The sequence below is a fragment of the Ovis aries genome, chromosome 14, assembly GCF_016772045.2.
Source record: "Ovis aries strain OAR_USU_Benz2616 breed Rambouillet chromosome 14, ARS-UI_Ramb_v3.0, whole genome shotgun sequence".
NCBI lineage: Eukaryota > Metazoa > Chordata > Mammalia > Artiodactyla > Bovidae > Ovis > Ovis aries.
This window is the reverse complement of record NC_056067.1, coordinates 14,920,512-14,940,080: the sequence shown is the minus strand read 5'-3', so window position 1 is coordinate 14,940,080 and position 19,569 is coordinate 14,920,512. Positions and strand designations below refer to the sequence as shown.

Genomic DNA, 19,569 nt, shown 5'->3' with positions numbered 1-19,569 from the left:
TCCCTCTCTTGGGTTTTATTACAATAGATTCTCAACAGTTACTGGATGCATTTATTTATGTTTAGTATTTAATTGGTTGCACTGGGTCTTAGTTGCAGCATGCAGGATCTTTGATCTTTCTTTCAGCATGTGGGATCTAGTTTCTTGACCAGAAGCCAGGCCCCCTGCATTGGAAGCGCATAGTCTCAGCCACTGGATCGCCAGGGAGGTCCTACAGACCCATTTAAATGTCACTTAGTTTATGTTTCTCTTCCGGTCACTCTCGTCAAAGGCTTCCCATCACACTAAGGGTAAAAGCCGAAGTCTTTACAATGGACCTAACTGGGTCTTTCACAACATCTCTGACTTTAGCTCCTTGTACTATCTCCTTAACTTGCTGTCACCCAGCCATACTGGCCTCCTTCCTCTAATAAAGCAGGCATGTTCTGCCTTAGGGCCTTTGCTTGCCTTTGCTTGCCACTGCCTGGAAAGTTTTCTCAAATATTCCTGTGGCTAACTCCATCACTTCTTTTACAGTTCAAATGTCACCTTATCAATGAAGTCTTCCCCAAATATTGTAAATAAAAATACTGTCCAACCCCAATACTTCCTTATCTTTCTTCTTTTTCATCTGTTATACCATGTATTTACTTGTTTGTTTACCTTCTATCTTCACCACTAGAATGTAAGTTCTGTAAAGAAAAGGATTTTTTGTTTATGATTGTATCCCTTACCCTAAAGAATGCCCAACACATAATGGGTCCATAATACATATTTGTTGAATGAGTGAATAAATATATAGACATATTTTCCCCATTATTTGTCCCTAAACAAATGGTTAAACTTTCCAGTTTTTCTGCTTACTATACTATTGCAATGATATACGCAAACTGAAAAGTTAAATGTGCTAATTGACAAGAAAGATTTGACATGACAGGGTTTAACAGGTTAGCTGTGGAGCTATACAATGATGTACACCATATGTATATGTGTATGTATATAAATGTATATATATGTGTGTGTATGTGTACATACACACACATATATATTTATATATAGATATATTTGATACTTAAATGTCAGTATAGATTTTGGATGATTTTCCTAATCTATATTGTCAATTGTTTATTACCAATTGTTCTAACACTTAAGAAATTTTATTTAAGCAAACCCACAACTTTAGAATATATTAAGATTATATGCCAAACAAAAGCATGTGCTCTTCACATGCAAACTGACAAAATGAAAATATTAACAGTATCCTAGAAATGCATCCTATGGAAGCAACTAAGAACGTGCACAAAAATGAGACTGTAACACAGTTCATAGAAACACTGTACTGTGTATGTGCAATATATACACACACGTATACATATATACCCTATATAACCACGCTGTACCATTACTAAGCAATCTAGTTTAGGAACTGCAAGGAATGCAGATTATCCAGCGATCCAAACTCCACAATTTTTTTTCTCCGAGTACCAACAATCATCAATTCTAATTGTACTAATATCCTCATGACAAGGGTATGTCTTCTGTATGCCCTGACAAACATTTCAACTGGGTCATCTGCTTTGTACATTCAAAACTAGTTAGATTTACAGAACATTCCACACAATAGCAGAATAAACATTCAAGTGCACACACACACACATGCATCCACACACACACACACACACAAACTAGTTAGATAAAAGGCAGAAAGCAAAACTACTGTCTGAACTGCCTGAACCATATGTTTAAGGCTATTTAAAATCATGGATCTCATGGTACTGTATTCAGTTAGTTGTGAACAATATGAATGGCCTTTCTGGTTCATACAGTCTCTCCCTAGTCCTTATCCACCTCCACCCCACTCCCAATCCCACAAAATTACACAAGCACAGTAAATTTAAAGACAGAAAAGAAACTGAACAACAATATAAACCTGGCAGAAATCTGAAACCACTCCAACTTCAAACTTTAAATCACTTGCCTAGTGAGAGCAGCCCTGAGATGCACTATGACTCAGCATTTTATGATGCCTGAAACATGAAATGAGATAAAGATCTTGTTCCCTTCACGGCATTAGCTAAATATGGAGCTAAAATAAATGAGCTACCTTAAAAATACAAAGTCAGTGGCTGAAAATGTTACAGTGCTCACCCTGACACAGGTTTGACTCAGTATGTGATGACAGGGAGGAGAGCATGTGTCAGCTGAAGCACACAGAACTGTTCTGAAATAGCTTGTTGACCTATAACATTAGCAAATAACAATGCTGACTACAATTAATGCTCAGAAATGGAGGAATTATTGTAAATAAATGAAAATAAAAATATGAACTGTGACAACTGATTTAAGTCAGGTAGTAAAGTAAATCTGACCTGGGTGGGAGTGGTGCTGGCGGTGGGACTTACCCAGCTAGTCTTCACTAGAAAACAGAAGCTAAAATCTAACCAAGGGAAAACCTTTGAAAAAAAAAAAAATTTAGTAAAACTGGAATAAATAGAAGTTTAACTCTTTATGGACAGAAAGAAAATAAGATGAAAATAAAATAATGAACTATACCAAAGTTGCAATTCAAAGTGTTTAGTTCATAATCTCATGTGGAACAGGAATGGATGGAGGAAAGAGAGAATCTGGTAATCAGCAAGCAGGGAGAACTGGATAGCCGAGATCACCAAGAAGGACTGAGGACTATTCCACATAGGCAATGAAGGAAGTTGGGAAATCCCACTTGGAAAGCCAAGAATTTAGATAAAGACAATGAATAGAGATATGGTGACAGTTTATAGGCAAATGGGCAAAAAAAAGTTGCTAATACTTACTTGGTTTTAGCTCCTATTTTCAGTACTGTATATCAACTCTTTTAATCATCAGAACAAGCCAATGATAAAAAACTATTAAACCCCATTTTACATGTGAGGCAATAGCCTCAGAAAAGTTAAGTAACTTGCTCAAGGTCATGTTGTTAATAAATGGCAGAGCCAGGCTACCAACCTACGTGTTTTAACTCCTCCACAACTTTATATTGCCTCTTATGAACCACTCAAAATGTGAAAAGGAAGTGGAGGAATTGAAATTATCGGGGCCTTTACTGCATTCAAAACTAGACCATCTGCATTCAAAAATAGAAGAGTGAATTTCCCCTAAGGAACCTACTAATGGAGCTCAGACTCACGGCAAAATACCATTCAAGTTCCACAAGCCAAGAGTAGTGGGAATTCAAATAAGAAAGCAATGTTCAACTGGCTATGGAGTCAAGAAAGACTTCACTCAAAGAGCAGCATTTTGGTCAGGATTTGAGAAAAACAGGAGTTAGGTGAAAAGAGAATCATGACTTCAATTACTCCCCAGGGTTTTCAGGATAAATTTCAACTCCTTGGCTTGGCACTCAAAGCCCTCCAAACTAGGTCTGGAGGAATGCCAGGGAGAAGTGGTTTTCCTAAGTGAGATGCCTATGCTGGAGTCTTTATTACTATACTAGTTCAGGTTCCAAAGGATCAGAAGATGTTATTTTTTCTATCTCCATAAATAATTAGTGAGTTTAAAAGCTAGGCATTATGACTTATTCCTCTGTAACACTCCCCTCCACCAGAACAGGAGACCATACATCTTCAGTTCAGTTCAGTCACTCAGTTGTGTCCGACTCTTTGAGACCCCATGAATCACAGCACACCAGACCTCCCTGTCCATCACCAACTCCCGAAGTTCACTCAGATTCACATCCATTGAGTCAGCGATGCCATCCAGCCATCTCATCCTCTGTCATCCCCTTCTTCTCCTGCCTCCAGTCCCTTCCAGCATCAAAGTCTTTTCCAATGAGTCAACTCTTCGCATGAGGTGGCCAAAGTACTGGAGTTTCAGCTTTAGTATCATTCCTTCCAAAGAAATCCCAGGGTTGACCTCCTTCAGAATGGACTGGTTGGATCTCCTTGCAGTCCAAGGGACTCTCAAGAGTCTTCTCCAACACCACAGTTCAAAAGCATCAATTCTTCCGCACTTGGCCTTCTTCACAATCCAACTCTCACATCCATACATGACCACTGGAAAAACCATAGCCTTGACTAGACAGACCTTAGTCGGCAAAGTAATGTCTCTGCTTTTCAATATGCTATCTACCTTGGTCATCATCTTAATACGTGGTAAACAGTGAAAATCGCTCAGTCGTGTCTGACTCTTTGCGACCCCATGGACTATACAGTCCATGGAATTCTCCAGGCCAGAATACTGGAGTGGGTGGCCTTTCCTTCTTCTTCAGGAGATCTTCCCAACTCAGGGATCGAACCCCGGTCTCCAGCAATGCGGGCGGATTCTTTACCAGCTGAGCCCCAAGGTAAGTCCGTGGCTAGGTGCATGGCAAACATTTTCTGAACCTAAATCATGAGCAACAATCACCAGATGACTGTGCGCCCAACCAGGCTGATGATACCATCTAGTCCTCTGACTAATTTTAAAGTTATTATATACCAAGTAAGAGACTTAGGCACTTGACCCAGATGCAAGGGGTAGAACTTGTGGATCTAGATGCTACGAACCAATTGTGAAAGGACATGGGACAATGGTGAAAGTCTAAACAACAGTCCTTAAAAAATTCTGCCTGCAATGCAGTAAACCCAGGTTCCATCCCTGGGTAGGGAAGATCCCAGGGAAAAGGGAATGGCTGCCCATTCCAGTATTCTTGCCTGGAGAATCCCATAGACAGAGGAGCCTGGCAGGCTCCAGTACCTAGGGTCGCAGAGTCCGACATGACTGAGCCACTAGGCTCAAATGCAGATTAGGAATTAGATGAATTCATTTCATTACATGTGGGGATGTGATCATGCCTTAAAAAATATATGTATACACACAGAGTATAAACGAATGATTTCCCTTAAGACATTGTAAGTAGGGGGTATGGGGATGCATTAAACAAAATTGGCAAAATGCAGCTAACCGTTGAACAGTTTTGGTGAATGCTTGAAAATGCCCTAATAGAAAACACCATTCAAGTCCTACAAGATGTTTTTCATCTTAAGCCCGGAAGGAACGAGACCCACAGGGTCCGCGGGCGGCATCTTTAACTCTGAGGAAGACCTCCGCGAGCCCGGAACAGACTCTCTACGGCGGGACTGGAAGTGGACCGAAGGGGCGGCCGTGGGCCGCATCGGCTTCTTCATCCTTTCAGTACCCCCAATAAATGCCTCTGGAGAGAGCTAATGCCCCTGAGAGCCCCATGAAGAGTTAGTTCTCTGGGTTTCTACGCTGGACCTCATCTGGCGGCCCACAGCCTGAGTCTAGAAGAGTACCCAGCATGCACTCTCACCACCCACGACCCCAACGGTCCCCTGAGCTCGCGGCGGGCTCTGCGCAGCGACGTCACGGAGCGCCGTGCGTCGGGTCAAAGTTTAGCCCCACCTCCACTTCCTCGCTGTCTCCGCCTGCGCTGCCGCCACCTCTGCCGCTGCTTAGGGCCCGGCTCCGCTCCTCCTCCTTCTCCGCCTTCTTTCCTGAGCGCTGCCCGGCCGGCCGCCATGGCGAACGTGGCCGACACGAAACTGTACGACATCCTGGGCGTCCCGCCTGGCGCCAGCGAGAACGAGCTGAAGAAGGTATTGGGGCGCGGGCCGGCTGGGCAAGGTGTGAGGGGCGCGGGCCTGCGCGACTGGGACGGCCAGGCCGCGCTGCGGGGCAGCCCGCGAGCTGGCGGCGGCCGGCCCAGGCTGGGGGCCGGCGGCGAGACCGGCCCGCGTCGGGCCGCGCACTCCGGCCCCGGCTGACCTTGGGCCGCCGTCCCCGCCCGCCCGCCCGCAGATGCAGCAAATAAAACCCACCTCTGCGCAAACACTACGAAAACGCTTCCTTCCTCCCTCCCCCGGCGAGCGCCGGAGGCCGGGCGCTCCCGGGAGGCAGCTGCCTGCCCGGCCTTCCTCGTGCGGAGGTCACCACCCTGGAAAAACAGGTTGGACCAAGGCGCCCAGCGCATCCCAGCCCCAGGAGAGGAGTTGACCACGCCGCGGACGTCGGCGCCCGGGCCGCATCGGGACTGATTTGGGGCCTGGTGGAGGGGTCGAGGCCGCCCCCGCTGGCTGCTTGGGGAAGCTTAGGGATGTTTCCTGGGAGCCGCGGCTGCGGAGCTTCTCCCGGCTTCCTCCCTCGCCTGTCGACCCGGAGGTGGCGTGGGTCTGTGTTTGGGTGCATTGTTCTGTAGGCAGGTAACCCAGATGTTCTCTACACGCTTCAGGAAGAAGCCATGGGTCCCAGCCAAACACCTGAGTGTACACTGACTAAAAATAAATAGAAGGCCTCATTATCGCACTTTGCAGTGCTGCGACTCTTCATCGCAGGATTTCAAAGCATTTTAGACATTTAAGTCCCACAGCATCTTCACGGGGCTTAGAGTATCCGGATTTGTAAGCTTAGAAAAATGAGAATGCTTCTTAGTCAGTGGGACGGGTGCAGTTCAGAGTAAAAGGACTTCCTGTTACCTTACCGGAAATGCTGTTCTCTATTACATAATTCATCTATCTGTGAATGAACGCTTAAGTGGTTTATAGCTCAGTCACCCAAATGTATGCAGCTTCGCGAAGACTGAAGTCACTCCAATTGAGACCAACAGTCAATTCACCGTATGAAAATAAACATGACATAGGAGGGTGTCTTGGCTTTTTCCTGATACTACAATTAGAGGAGCCATCATGAGCCTGGATTCTTACCGTAGCTTCATTTTTTAGTTTATTGGCGTCTTCTTGGTGTGGTTACTGGCCATCAAAGACGTTTGACAATAGTAAAAATATGGGACGTTTCAGTGTTTTGTTTTTCTCTGTGGTTTTGTTTGCGTCTGTCTTCAGTGTAATGTATTTTCTAATTTAACTACTGTTTACTCTGTTATTAGTGAGTAAATGGTATTAAGATGGAATATGTCCAACAGTGCCAATGGAAGTATTGCTTCTCAGAAATTTGGATGTTAAAGTTAGTACTCAACAAGTCTTTAAACTGGTCTTTATATGTAACCTTTTTTTTTTTTAAATCTTTTATTGAAGGCGTACAGAAAGTTAGCCAAAGAATACCATCCTGATAAGAATCCAAATGCTGGTGACAAAGTAAGTTATTTGAGATTCTCCCCCCCCCCCCCCCCCCCGAGATTTTTGTTTTAAACTTAAATTGCCCTTTTTGGGAAAAAAGGGAATGTTGTAAGGAAAGTCCATTTATGCCCATAGAGCCATATTTTTATGTTAATATTTTGGACTTTATAATAGGGGTATATTTAACATTCTGGGTAGTGGTAGTTGGTAAATAGGACCATCTGTAACTTTTCTTAGAATTAAATGAATTTTAGATTCCTATAGGCTTTCCCTAGTCCTTTGAAAATCCAACTGTTTTCCTTTTTCCTTTTTGTTCATAGTTCAAAGAAATAAGTTTTGCATATGAAGTACTATCAAATCCTGAGAAGCGTGAACTCTATGACAGATATGGAGAACAAGGTCTTCGGGAAGGTAGCGGTGGAGGTGGTGGCATGGATGACATTTTCTCTCACATCTTTGGTGGAGGATTATTTAGCTTCATGGGTAATCAGAGCAGAAGTCGAAATGGCAGGAGAAGAGGAGAAGACATGATGCATCCACTCAAGTGAGTATCTCTTTTTTTCTTTAAAAATACTAAGCACGTTTTTTTCCAAGTAGAAGTATTCAGTACAGGAGAGGAAAAGTATCAAAAAATATTCTGTCTTTAATCAGAAAAAGAAAAATCTTCCATTTGCCGTACTGTCCTTATTGGCTAAGTTGAATTTAATAACCTGGTCGTTGGTATTTGGTGACAGATCTTAAAGGATGGTTGGAGTTTTTACAGAGTGGAAAGGTGGTTTTCGTATATGCTTCTGAGCCTTCTTGTTTTTAAAATTTCAATTGAGATCTTTTCTCTGAAGTATTTAAACCTTCTGAGTTAGTTTTAATTTAAAAACTTACAAAGTGAGTGACCATCAGACTGGTTGATTGACATGTTACAGTCACGTGTTACTTAATCCTCAGTGTGAGCTCTCCTAAATTGATTTTCATGGAGCTTGCTGGCTTCAAGCCTGACATTAACCTGCCAACATATGAATGGTATCTTACCTTAATCTTAGACTGTGAACCCAAGACGAAAATAGCTATTTTACTTTGCACGTTCTGTGAAATCTTTTTATCTGTTAACTTTCCATGAACCAATAATGGTTTTACTAGCAAATGCCTGGCACTAAAGTTCAAGTGTGTATTTACAGTGTTTCATGTTTTCTAGTTTATACATTTGAGTAGATAAGGGGACCATAAAGCAGGATTTGGTAAAATTTTCATTACAGTGTTTCATTGTGGATGTCTTTATAATATTGCATTCCATGATTTATTTATTCATTCCCTTTTCTATAGGATGTTACCAGGTTTTTTTTTTTCCTATAATGAATAGTGCTGCTGTATCTTTATATACAGCTTTGTCTCATTGGTAGAGATTCCTGGGGAGGTATCAGTGTTTTGAGGCTGATAAATAAATACAACTATATTGTCTTTAGAGGATGTGTCAGTTTAGCTCCACTGGTGGAGAGTGCCAGCTTCACTAGACCATTACCCACATTTTTCTTTCTTTGCCATGTTTATTGAAATAACAATTTTTCTTGCTGACCTCTTATGTAATGGTGTTGCATACTAATTGCAATTTAATATGTAAGGCAAAGAAGACCTACCTATCATGTAAATGGTTGGTTAAAAGTTCTTAGGAAGAGGAGGATAAAAGGCTGATGGAACCAAGTACTTTGGTCTAAGGTCTAGATATGCCGTAGTTTAGAAGTGTTGGTAATTTTTTGTTCTTAAGTGCTTTATTCTTAACACTGTTTAGAATGGATAAAAATTTTAGCTTCGAATGCTGCAAAATAATGTAGGTGCTTTGCAAGGTAGTTTTAACCTTTTTGTTCCTTTATTTAATTAAAATATTTTTGTTCCTTTGTTTTAAAGTAAATTAAGCAACTTCAGTTTCACTTTACTACTAAAGATTTAAAAATACTATGAGAAGGGTAAAACCAAGTTAAATGCAAGCTGTTTCCAAGTTGTAAATGAATATTTTTGAGACTTTGATATAGATTTTTTTTGAGGTTTGTTTGAAAATGAATAGTCCTGCAGTTCAGATATGTTGTGTGAATAAAAGCAAGTTGGGGTTTATCAATTGGGATTTTTAATAGGCTTTTTATCTAGACCATTTGGGGGTCATGGACCCCTTTGAAATTTTTGTAAAAGTTGCTCAAATTTTGCTTATAATTCTCTGGGTGTTTCAGACATTGAAAGCTTGTAGGCTTTCTATTTGGAAACCTATTCTCTGTTACAGTGTAATAAAGCCAGGTTTTTGTTTTTTGTTTTTCTTTTCTTTAAGACATACCCAATCTGAGTGTCTCCCAGAAATTGTAATATAACTTTGTAGCCTTTCTGAACAGAGGCTTACAGTAGAGCATGAACTCCGGAGCTAGATTGCATGTGTGATCTTGGGCAAGTTACTTAACCTCTCTGTGCCTCAGTTTTGTCCTCTAAGATGAGGATAATAATTTTGCTTCATTCAAAGGGTTGGATTAGGTGAAGGTTTTGTCTAAGGCTAGAAGAAGGTGTGATGTTTTGAATTTGTGTAGTTATCAGCTTTATCAGAAAATACAGCACAGTCAATTATTGGCCTGATCCTTTACATTCCGGCTTTAAGTACCACCTGTATTTATGGCCATAAACAATTTGAGCTACAAAATAAAATCTCACTCAGTTGACTTAATATAAGATGTTCTTGAATTCTTTGTTTAAAAGGTTATAGTGAAATTAGCTGTATCAGCTAATCCTTTCTTGTATTTAAGACAAATTGGCAAAATTTGAATCTAATTCTTTTCTCCACAGAGTATCTTTAGAAGACCTGTATAATGGCAAGACAACCAAACTACAACTTAGCAAGAATGTACTCTGTAGTGCTTGCAGTGGGTGAGTGTGTTTCCTGGTTATGAAATAAATGTCATCTGTTGTTTGAGTCACATATTGAGTCTATATCAAATAAAAACTATTCATGATTTCAAAGTGACTACCCAACCCAGAACAGTTTCTGATACCTCTGAAAGTTGGTTAAAAGGGGGTTGAAGATGAAAGTAAAAAGCACAATTCCCATTTTTGATGACCTAGAGGGGGAAAATCTAATTTATACTTTTGCTTGCTTTAGCCAAGGTGGGAAGTCTGGAGCTGTTCAGAAGTGTAGTGCTTGTCGGGGTCGAGGTGTGCGCATCATGATCAGACAGCTGGCTCCAGGGATGGTACAGCAGATGCAGTCTGTGTGTTCTGACTGTAATGGAGAAGGTATGCATGCCAGTGTTTCTCTGCCTTTCTGTTGGGGTGGATTGGGAATGCAGAAATTGGAGAGGCTTACAGTTTTTCTTTTTCAACGTGTTTTTATATTCATCATATTGTAAAAGGTAGTTATTTTTAAAAATGCAAAAATATTATTTCCTTTTGCATAGGCCCAGTGAACACCAATAAACAGTAAATTTATATTACGTTGAGTGGAATGTTAGTCTTTTTCCAAAAAGATGGGCAAAGTTTTTTGTCCTTTTGTATTTTATTGTTATTTACTTATCCTTTATGTTTTAAAATGTAAAAGGGAGACAGCAAATTGTTTAGTTCTCATTCTGATAAGTGGAGTATTTTACTGTAAACTTTAGTTAGCTTTTGAGGATAGATCATTATAATTGAAGCTTATTTTACAGAAGTAAATATTTTAGGTTTTTGTAGGTTAATGGTTTTTGAAACTGCTACTCTTCTACCCTTTTAGCACTTTTATAGCCAGAGATAATATGTAAATAAGTGGGCATGACTGTGTTCTGGATAAACAGTATTTACAGAAACAAAGGCATGCCCAGCTTGGCCTGCAAGCCTTAGTTTGCCGGCCCAGTTCTAGAGCAGTGCTGCCCAAAAGAAGTTCTCTGTGCTGGAAAGGTTCTATGTATGTAATGGCTACTGTAGTAGCCACTAGCCACCTGGGTGTGGCTGAGGAACTGAGCTCTTAATTATTTTAAACTTAAATAACCTCAAGTGGCTAATGACTGCTATATTGGACAGTTCTAGAACACCCTTTTCCAAATTGCTTCTGAAAGTGACAAGATAATTTTGAGAAGCCACATACCATATTTCCCTCCTGAAGAGTCTTAATGCATTTTACCTTATTAAAGTTGCTGACATTTCCCACTCAAGAAGTTGGAGTTGATTGAAATCTTTTCCCATGTGCCATTACCATTTTAAGGAACTGGTGCTTTGCAGAACATACCTTGCAGAAGCAGTGTTCCTAAAGTCATTTATGTTACCTAAGCATTAAAGTGTGCCAATAATCAGCCATTATAAATTGATGGTATCTTTTTCATGATATACTATTGTATGACTTCAGTTTTATTTTATTATGCCACTGATCAAATATTTCAGAATACATGGAAGAAAAAACTGTTGGAGTCATAAAGGATGTTTAAATTTTTATTTGGGTTGTCACTCCATTGTCAAATTTAAATGAAACTAAGACAAAAAGTGAAGCATTTGTAGAAGTTCTAGTGTCTGACCACCCGTTTTGTTTGCTTGATCCTCAGGCTTTGTTTTAACTTTAGGAAGTAGTGTCAGGAGGTAAGATAATGTTATTTAAGATATTTTATACTCTGGAATAGAGTAGCTGGGTCCTTTAGGTAATCTGCAGTAAGATGTGAGTTTTGTTCCTAAGAATGTTCATGAAAAGTTCAGGTAGCAGTTTAAAGAAGTACAGGAAATTTATTTAGTGAATAAAGGCGTTATCAGGACCTGTCTTACTTAAGAGTGCAACATAGTACCCTTGCTGGAAGTTTGAATGACCTCTTTTTCCAGGAGAGGTAATTAATGAAAAGGACCGCTGTAAAAAATGTGAAGGGAAGAAAGTGATTAAAGAAGTCAAGATTCTTGAAGTCCACGTAGACAAAGGCATGAAACATGGACAGAGAATTACATTTACTGGGGAAGCAGACCAGGCCCCAGGAGTGGAACCAGGAGACATTGTTCTTTTGCTACAAGAAAAGGAGCATGAGGTAATTTCCTTTTTGTTTTATTTTTGCTTCAGAAGATCAGAAATGGGTCTTGTATGCAAGATACAGGTTGGTGATGGTTTTGTTGCTAAGTCATGTCCGACTCTTGGAACCACGTGAACTGTAGCCCCCCAGGCCTCTCTCCCCATGGGATTCTCCAGGCAAGAATAACTGGAGTGGATTCCCATTTTCTTCTCCAGAGGATCTTCCCAACCCAGGAATCCAACCTGGATCACCTGCATTGCGGGCAGATTCTTTACCTACTGAGCTATGAGGGAAGCCCAAGATACAGGTTAGATCAGTTTGAGTTCTCTGAAGTAGCATTGAATATAGATGAAGTTGTTAAGTGGTTTGGCTGAGTTCATAAGAACTGAGTTGTTTAGTAGACCAGCAAGACAGGTGCTATCAGAAGCACGGTAGGAGCCGATCTTGGTCCTGGCTCTGCCATTGACTGGCACTGTACTTAAGTAATCCTATTGTGTCTGTTCCCCCATTTCCTTGTTTATGAAGATAAGGAATTGGACCAGATAATGTAGGCAGCTTAGTTTTCACTGTGAGCTCCTTCAATGGTTGGTGAGTTGGTGACGGTGTCAGTCCTCAGTACTGCTCTGTTGATTTGTTTTACATACTGGGTATCCATGTGAGCTTTTCTTGGAAAAAAAGTTCTGCAGTTTTAAAAACATTGCATTTTAAATTTCTCATTCTCTTTGGGGGTAGGGGAGGGCAGGGGCATTTTGTGGCTTGTGGGAGCTTAGTTCCTTGACCAGGAGTTGAACCTGTGTCCACAGCAGTGGAAGTGCCGAGTCCTAACCACATGACTGCCAGGGAACTCCCTGTTTTTAAATTTCTGATTGACTCAGTATTTTATCTGTTACTGCAAGGGTCTTCAACCCCTGGACCTTGAGTGAAGCTTTATATACTGCTCCCTATCATTCCCCATGCTTGCATTACTGCCTGAACATTGTTTACACTGCCTCCACCCCACAGTCCAGGAAGAATTCACAAAACTGGTGCCCAAAAGTTTGGGGACTGCTTTGTTAATGTGCATGGGAAAATGAACTGAGCTAACAGTGTGGCCTGGAGTATGTTATTTTGATTATACCATTGCATCTGTATTTTCTACATGTGCAGTGGAGTATATTACAGACCTTTTCATTCATGAAGAACGTGTGTGGAGCTGTGGTGCCCACCTAGTTCTTGAATATAGAAGCATTTGACAGAATCCTGGCTTTGTACTTGATCACATTGCCATTTTTAGTTCCTTTGGAAATCTAGATCACAAGTCAGCCACCTTTTTTAGTTCGCAATAAAATTTTCTCCCATGTGATGGTGATTTCTACAAATAAATTTTAAAAATTACTAAGAATCCAATAGAGAATAAAGCCATATTGAGATGCAGATTATGGGAATTTGATTAGATTCGTTCCTTCACTAGACTGGCTTACTACTACACTAGCCTTTCTCAAGGAATGCTAGTCAAATTTATTGCCTCAGCAAATCTGTGAAAGTGAAAATCTATAAATTGCAATATAGCTTTTCCTTTTGTGAATATTGCCAAACCTACCAATGACAAGGGTCCCTAGATTGCTTTGGGTTTTTTTTTTTTTTAAGGAATAATTTCTAGAATTCTGTCTTATGGGTTGAAATATTCTGTAAGTATATTGGGTTTTACAAAATAGAAATCACTGTTCTTAGAGGCAAGAGACTTAAGTTCTGGCTCCCATGTACTACTAGTTTTGGTTTCCCTGGGCTTGGCTTTGCATACTTAAAAACAAAACTCATCCCTCAGAAAGATAGTGTAGAATCAAATGAGATAAAGAATAACCTGCTCTTCTTTCTGGGGACTGTGAGGAGGTATGTGGAACTAAATCAACCTCTAAAATTATTGGCTACAGTGGAATTGCATGGAATTTCTAACAAACAGCAGATGCTACTGGTTGTCTAAAGTAGAAAATAGAAGATGATAAAGGCTAGAATGGAAGTTCATCTAGTAAGAGGTTTTTCCTTCTTAGTTTCATTGACTGGTAAAGTGAATTTGAGCCCAAAATGAGATTTAAGCATCTTGTTTAATTTATACCACTGAGAATATTCTTAACCCTCTTAAGAAAACTAGTCAGTGTTTGAACTAGTTCATGAACAAGCTTGTATTTTGCTTGGGGTTTTTTGTTTAAAAACTCTCAACACTTGTAGAAATTGTGAGGCCATGAGATCAGGGTGGGTTCTGTAGCTTGAAACAAAATGTAAATCTTCTGATAAAAAAAAATAGTGCAATTTTGAGAGTAATATGTATGCTTGTGTATCATCTTTCAGTGTAGGTATGTGTGTGTGTTGGTGATTTTGCTGTCATAATGAAGTTGTACAGCAAAGAACCACAGTGGTGGGTAACATTGGGTGATACTAGTCTCCTCTATTTTTCAGAAATTATTTCAGCTTTTAAGTGTTTTATTGTCTGGTTCTTGGTAATCTCATTAGTCTTGTTTTTCAAAAATTTCCTGGCCATGCTTGCCTGTTTATTTTCTGTTTGAATTTTAGCATCTAATTGTCTAATCTAACCACCCTTGTTGCTGGCCCCCTCCCCCACAATAACCAGCCCTAATACCATTTTTTTTTTTTCAATTAGTTTGAGTTCCTCTATCCAAGAACATAGTATGTCTTCTTGCTCCTTCTAATATTGCTTTAACTGAATGATACTTGGTTAAGGGTGGTTCTTGGAACAATGATATAATGAGATGTTCAGAAACACTTCCATTTTACAAATTTGCAAAAGCATTAAAAAGTCCTGCATTAAAGAAACCTTACTTAAATTAATTTTTCCTCCGATTGTAAGAAACACCTCAGTAAACTCAACGTAGGTAATATAAATTCAGTGGTTCTTAAGCTTTAGTATACGTTCGAATCCCCTGGAGGGCTTATTAAAATGACAGATTGCTGGGCCTCACCTTCATAGTTTTCTGATGCAGTGGGTATTGGATGATGCCCAAGAATGTTCATTCCTAACCAGTTTCCTGGTGCTGCTGAGTCTACTGGTCCAGGACCAATGGTCAAGATAATGGTTTGAGATTAACTTTACTCGTAGGTAAGTTTAGGAGGATAGTTTAGGAAAAGAATCTATCTTTCAGATTTCCTTTCCTCTGAATTAACCAGCCAGCCTTATTCTTTGGAAGAGAGTCTATTGAAAAAAATCTAGGTGACTGTTGCCTGCGGTTAATTTTATTTCAAGTTAAATTTTAAAAGTTAGTATAGATATTTGAAAATTCTAAGAAGCAGAAGTTGGGCATATGTGAAGTTGGATGTATTTTTTTCCTGCATGTTGAATGCTCAGAAACAGTTTTTAAAATGCTTGTTGAATAACCTTTGCATTACATAGTCCATAGGCTTATAGTGCATTAATAAGCCAACTTTCTTTAGCATTTGGTTTACATTCACCTAAGCAAGTTTTGTATCTTAGGTTAGGTAAAACTTGTTCATACTTAAATGAAGTGTTGGGTTTGAGCCCTTTTACTGGTTGAGCTTTTTCAGTTGAGCTTAGGCCTTCCCCTTCCCCTCTTAGAATCATGTCTGGAGGAAATTCCAGGTGAACCTGTTCTACAGAATCCCACTGGGTCTTGTACACCTTTTCCCTCATGGTTCAGAAATGGGCCATAATTGTAAGATATACTTGGTTCTGTTTTTTAAGCTTCAGCTGTGCCTTATGAGCCATTGTATTCCCAATTCCAATTCTTTTGTGATCGAAGTTTCTAGCATATTACTTGAGAATAGCTAGATTTCCTTATATATATTGATAAATTTAGGGAACTTAGGGATGGTGGCAATTTGACTTTTGCAGTAAATGGTAGAATTAAGGTTTTGATATTGTTTCAAGTTAAACAGCACAACAGAGCATGCCTCCATAGTTTCGATATTTCTTGTGTGCTTCATTTGTAGGTGTTCCAGAGAGATGGGAATGATTTGCACATGACATATAAGATAGGACTTGTTGAAGCTCTTTGTGGATTTCAGTTCACATTTAAGCACCTTGATGGACGTCAGATTGTGGTGAAATATCCCCCTGGCAAAGTAATTGAACCAGGTAAATCTTGATTTTTGTCTGATCTAAGATTCTATGTAATCTTCTACACTGGGTGACTCTCAAAAAGCATTTATTATTGAGCACTTGCTTGGGTAAAATTCTTAATATCTTCCCCTATTTATTTACTGAAATAATAGGATGTGTTCGTGTAGTTCGAGGTGAAGGAATGCCACAATATCGTAATCCCTTTGAAAAAGGTGATCTTTACATAAAGTTTGATGTGCAGTTTCCTGAAAACAACTGGATCAACCCAGATAAACTTTCTGTAAGTATTAGGCAACAGATGACTTAAAGTTTAATAATAGTTGTTTCTTTGTCACTTTCCATTTGTTTTGGGTGCTAAGATTAGATCACATCGTTTATTAATTTGAGTGATTGAAGGTCTGGCCTCATTGTTTTTTAAAGTGGAAATAGCTGCTGTAAAAGTTTATGGGGCCAAGTCAGGACTAGTGAAGGCATAAGCAGACTGCGTGAGGTGGGGGTAGGAGGATTGTGACCCTGGAGAGCAGATCTCTTACCCCAGCCTAGCATCTTCTGGTTGTTCATGCAGGAAGACATGTCTAATGTGAAGTTTTCCAGTGTTTACATGTTAGCGGTTAAATTTGTTTATTGTTTTCTAATCAGTACATGGGTTGCACAAAAGATGTCTAGATTTGGTCTGTGGGTCATCAATTTGTGATCTCTGGCTTAAAGTGCAAAGATTTTAAATGTCAGACATACACCTTGGATTTTATCAAAAGGGAAATTGATAGTAGATAATAATCTTCAAGCTCATCTTATTTTTTTTCATTTTAATGAAGGAGTTAGAAGATCTTCTGCCATCTAGACCAGAAGTTCCGAATATTATTGGAGACACCGAGGAGGTAGAGCTTCAAGAATTCGATAGCACTCGGGGCTCAGGAGGCGGCCAGAGGCGTGAAGCCTATAATGATAGCTCTGATGAGGAAAGCAGTAGCCATCACGGACCAGGAGTGCAATGTGCCCATCAGTAAACTCTGCAAACAGATTGCACAGGGGGAGTTTCTTTCCACATTGGCCTGGTTTGTTTTCTGCAATCCAGCTGGAGCGTCTGGTCAACCCAGATGAACTGATGGACATCTGTTGGTCTATGTGTAACTTTTAAAATTGGTATAGTATCTACAGAGTGTATAATTTAAACTAACCACAAAGCTTTACATCTTCATTTCGACTGTTCTATAGCAGAATAAAGCACTTGAAAGGAAACAAGACTCCCTTTCACACATGGGTTATAAGTTTCAGTCCTGATATCTGTGCTTGATTTTTATCAGTTTTGTGTAGATTTTATGTTTCATATTTTAAATTCAATTCCCACATTGTAAAGTTTGTGTACAGTTTGTCCTGAAGCTTTGTGTTTGGCTGCACCTGCATAAGCTGCTACAAATAGAATAAAGAATTTCATAGCCTGTATCTATCATTTAGATGCATGGGAAAATGGGCTTTGCACACAATGGGTTTGGAGCTGACTGGGAACAATGGAGAAAATATCATTAGCTGAGCTGTGGTTGTAAAGTTTTGGGCGGGGTTGGGGGATGTTTCTTTTTCTTTCTTTCTCCCCCGCCCCACCTGGTTTTTTTTGTTTTGTTTTTTTTGTTTGTTTTTTTTTTTGGTTTGTTTTTTTGGTTTTTTTTTTTTACCATCTTGTGAAAGGTTTCTGGAACTGAATAATAAAAAGCAGTTGGTGTAAATTACTCTTTGTCTCACATTTTTAGAAAGAACATATTATGAACTGTAAAATCTTTCCTTAAACAAGGACATAATTTGAACTGTAAAATCTATCCTTAAACTGGAGAATGTATCCTAGTTCTGGTTCTTAAACAGTGTTTAAAAACCCATTGGCCTGAAGCTTATGCCTCAGGCTCGTGCCCATTTTATAGTTTCAAAAGACTAGAGAAAGTTTGATACATTGGTAGAAACTGGCTTTATTGGCTTCAATTAATGCTTTGTAGAGTCAAGGACATCTAAGTTATATAACTCATGGTCCTGAGTATAGGGGCCAAGTTAACCTGGCCTCTGTATTTCCCCACCCCACTCTGTTTAAAAAAATAAGGTAACAGCAAATCAGTATTAGAACCATGTCTGCATAGAACCTGTTAAAATGCTCTGTTTTCATTAAATGTTAAGTTAAAGATTCTCTTGTCTCCATTAAGTTGAATATTTGAGACTGGGGGAAGCATTGATTACTGTTGTTTTACAGAAAGGTAAGACTCTTAGGCTGGTATGAGAAAAATCAGGTAAAACTACTATGGAAAGGATATACTGTTTTTTCATCTTCTATTATCTTTTCATTCCCAGAGTAGATATTTTTAGAACACACTTATTTTAGGGAAAAAATAGATCAGTTGTAGAAACGTTTGTAAAAGACGAATGGGAGAAAACTGAAAATTAAACATTTTTAATGTATTATGCCATCCCTGAGCCTATTTGTAGTACTTGCAGTCTATTTCTAGGTCTTATAGAACCTGAATGAAAAAAAAAAGTCCTGACATTGATCAAGGCCTGTGAGGTTTAAATTATTGCCCTATCCACTCTACCTCCATTGCACAAAGACTTTCACAGCCAGCCGGGGCAAGCTGCAAGAGCATAGCAGTTTTGTATCCAAGGTTACTTCCCCCACAACACTAAGGGAAAGCAATGCAGTGGCAATGCAAAATTTGTAGCCTTTCCAATAAAGGTTTGTAAAACAGTTGTACAGTGTAGTCTTTCTTTCAGTTCTATCCAGATTTCTGGATTGTAGTAGTGAACTATGTGAAAGTTGCTCAGTCATGTCCTACTCTTTTGTGACCCCATAGACTGTACAGTCCACGGAATTCTCTAGGAATGGGTAGTTTGCTTCAACAGGGGATCTTCCCAACCCAGGGACCGAACCCAGGTCTCCGGCATTGCAGGCAGATTCTTTACCAGCTGAGCCACCAGGGAAGCCCGAGAATACTGAAGTGGGTAGCCTGTCCATTCAGGGAATCTTCCTAACCTAGCAATCGAACCAGGGTTTCCTGCATCATGTGGATTCTTTACCAGCTGAGCTACGAGAGAAGGGGAATAAGACCTTGTTACGGTTATTTCACTGAAGCTACTGGCTCTGTTGCAGAGCATCTGTTTTAAAGAATAAGCATGTATCATTAGTACAAAGAACCTTTTATAATGGCTTTATTGAAATACAATTAATATACCTTTAAATCTACTTTTTAAAGGAAAGTACAAGGAATTCCCTGGCTGTTCAGTGGTTAGGACTCCATACTTCCAGTGTTGGGGTCCTGGCTTCAATCTGTGGACTGGAAACTAAGATCCCACAAGCCACATGGCCAAATAAAAGGTGTGCAGTTCAGTGGGTTTTAGTGTATTCACAGAGATTTGCAACCATCACCACTGATTCTAGAACATTCTCATTACCCCAGGGAAGAAAGCTTAAGTCTGTTAGTATTTGCTCCACATTCCATTCCCTGTCCCTTTGGTGCAGTCT

At 39.7% G+C, this 19,569-nt stretch overlaps 1 protein-coding gene and 1 long non-coding RNA gene across 4 annotated transcripts in view; one reads left to right on the top strand and one right to left on the bottom strand.

Moving 5' to 3' along the window:
• Positions 1 to 5,903, bottom strand: part of LOC132657733 (uncharacterized) — a 41,876-nt gene extending 35,973 nt beyond the window's left edge. Inside the window, exon 1 of one of the 3 annotated variants that reach the window (XR_009596283.1) lies at positions 5,778 to 5,903. This is a non-coding gene — a long non-coding RNA (uncharacterized LOC132657733). Of the gene's footprint in view, positions 1 to 2,792; positions 5,335 to 5,361; positions 5,742 to 5,777 lie in introns of those variants that run through there. The other 2 variants (XR_009596281.1, XR_009596282.1) reach the window with 2 other exon arrangements.
• On the top strand, positions 5,366 to 18,797 carry DNAJA2 (DnaJ heat shock protein family (Hsp40) member A2). Its single transcript, XM_027977798.3, has 9 exons — positions 5,366 to 5,555; positions 6,987 to 7,046; positions 7,349 to 7,572; positions 9,840 to 9,920; positions 10,153 to 10,286; positions 11,829 to 12,025; positions 15,947 to 16,091; positions 16,229 to 16,356; positions 16,892 to 18,797. Exons 1-9 carry the CDS (start codon positions 5,478 to 5,480, stop codon positions 17,081 to 17,083), a joined length of 1,239 nt encoding a protein of 412 aa, XP_027833599.1. The 5' UTR covers positions 5,366 to 5,477; the 3' UTR covers positions 17,084 to 18,797.
• Positions 18,798 to 19,569: the final 772 nt, after the last annotated feature.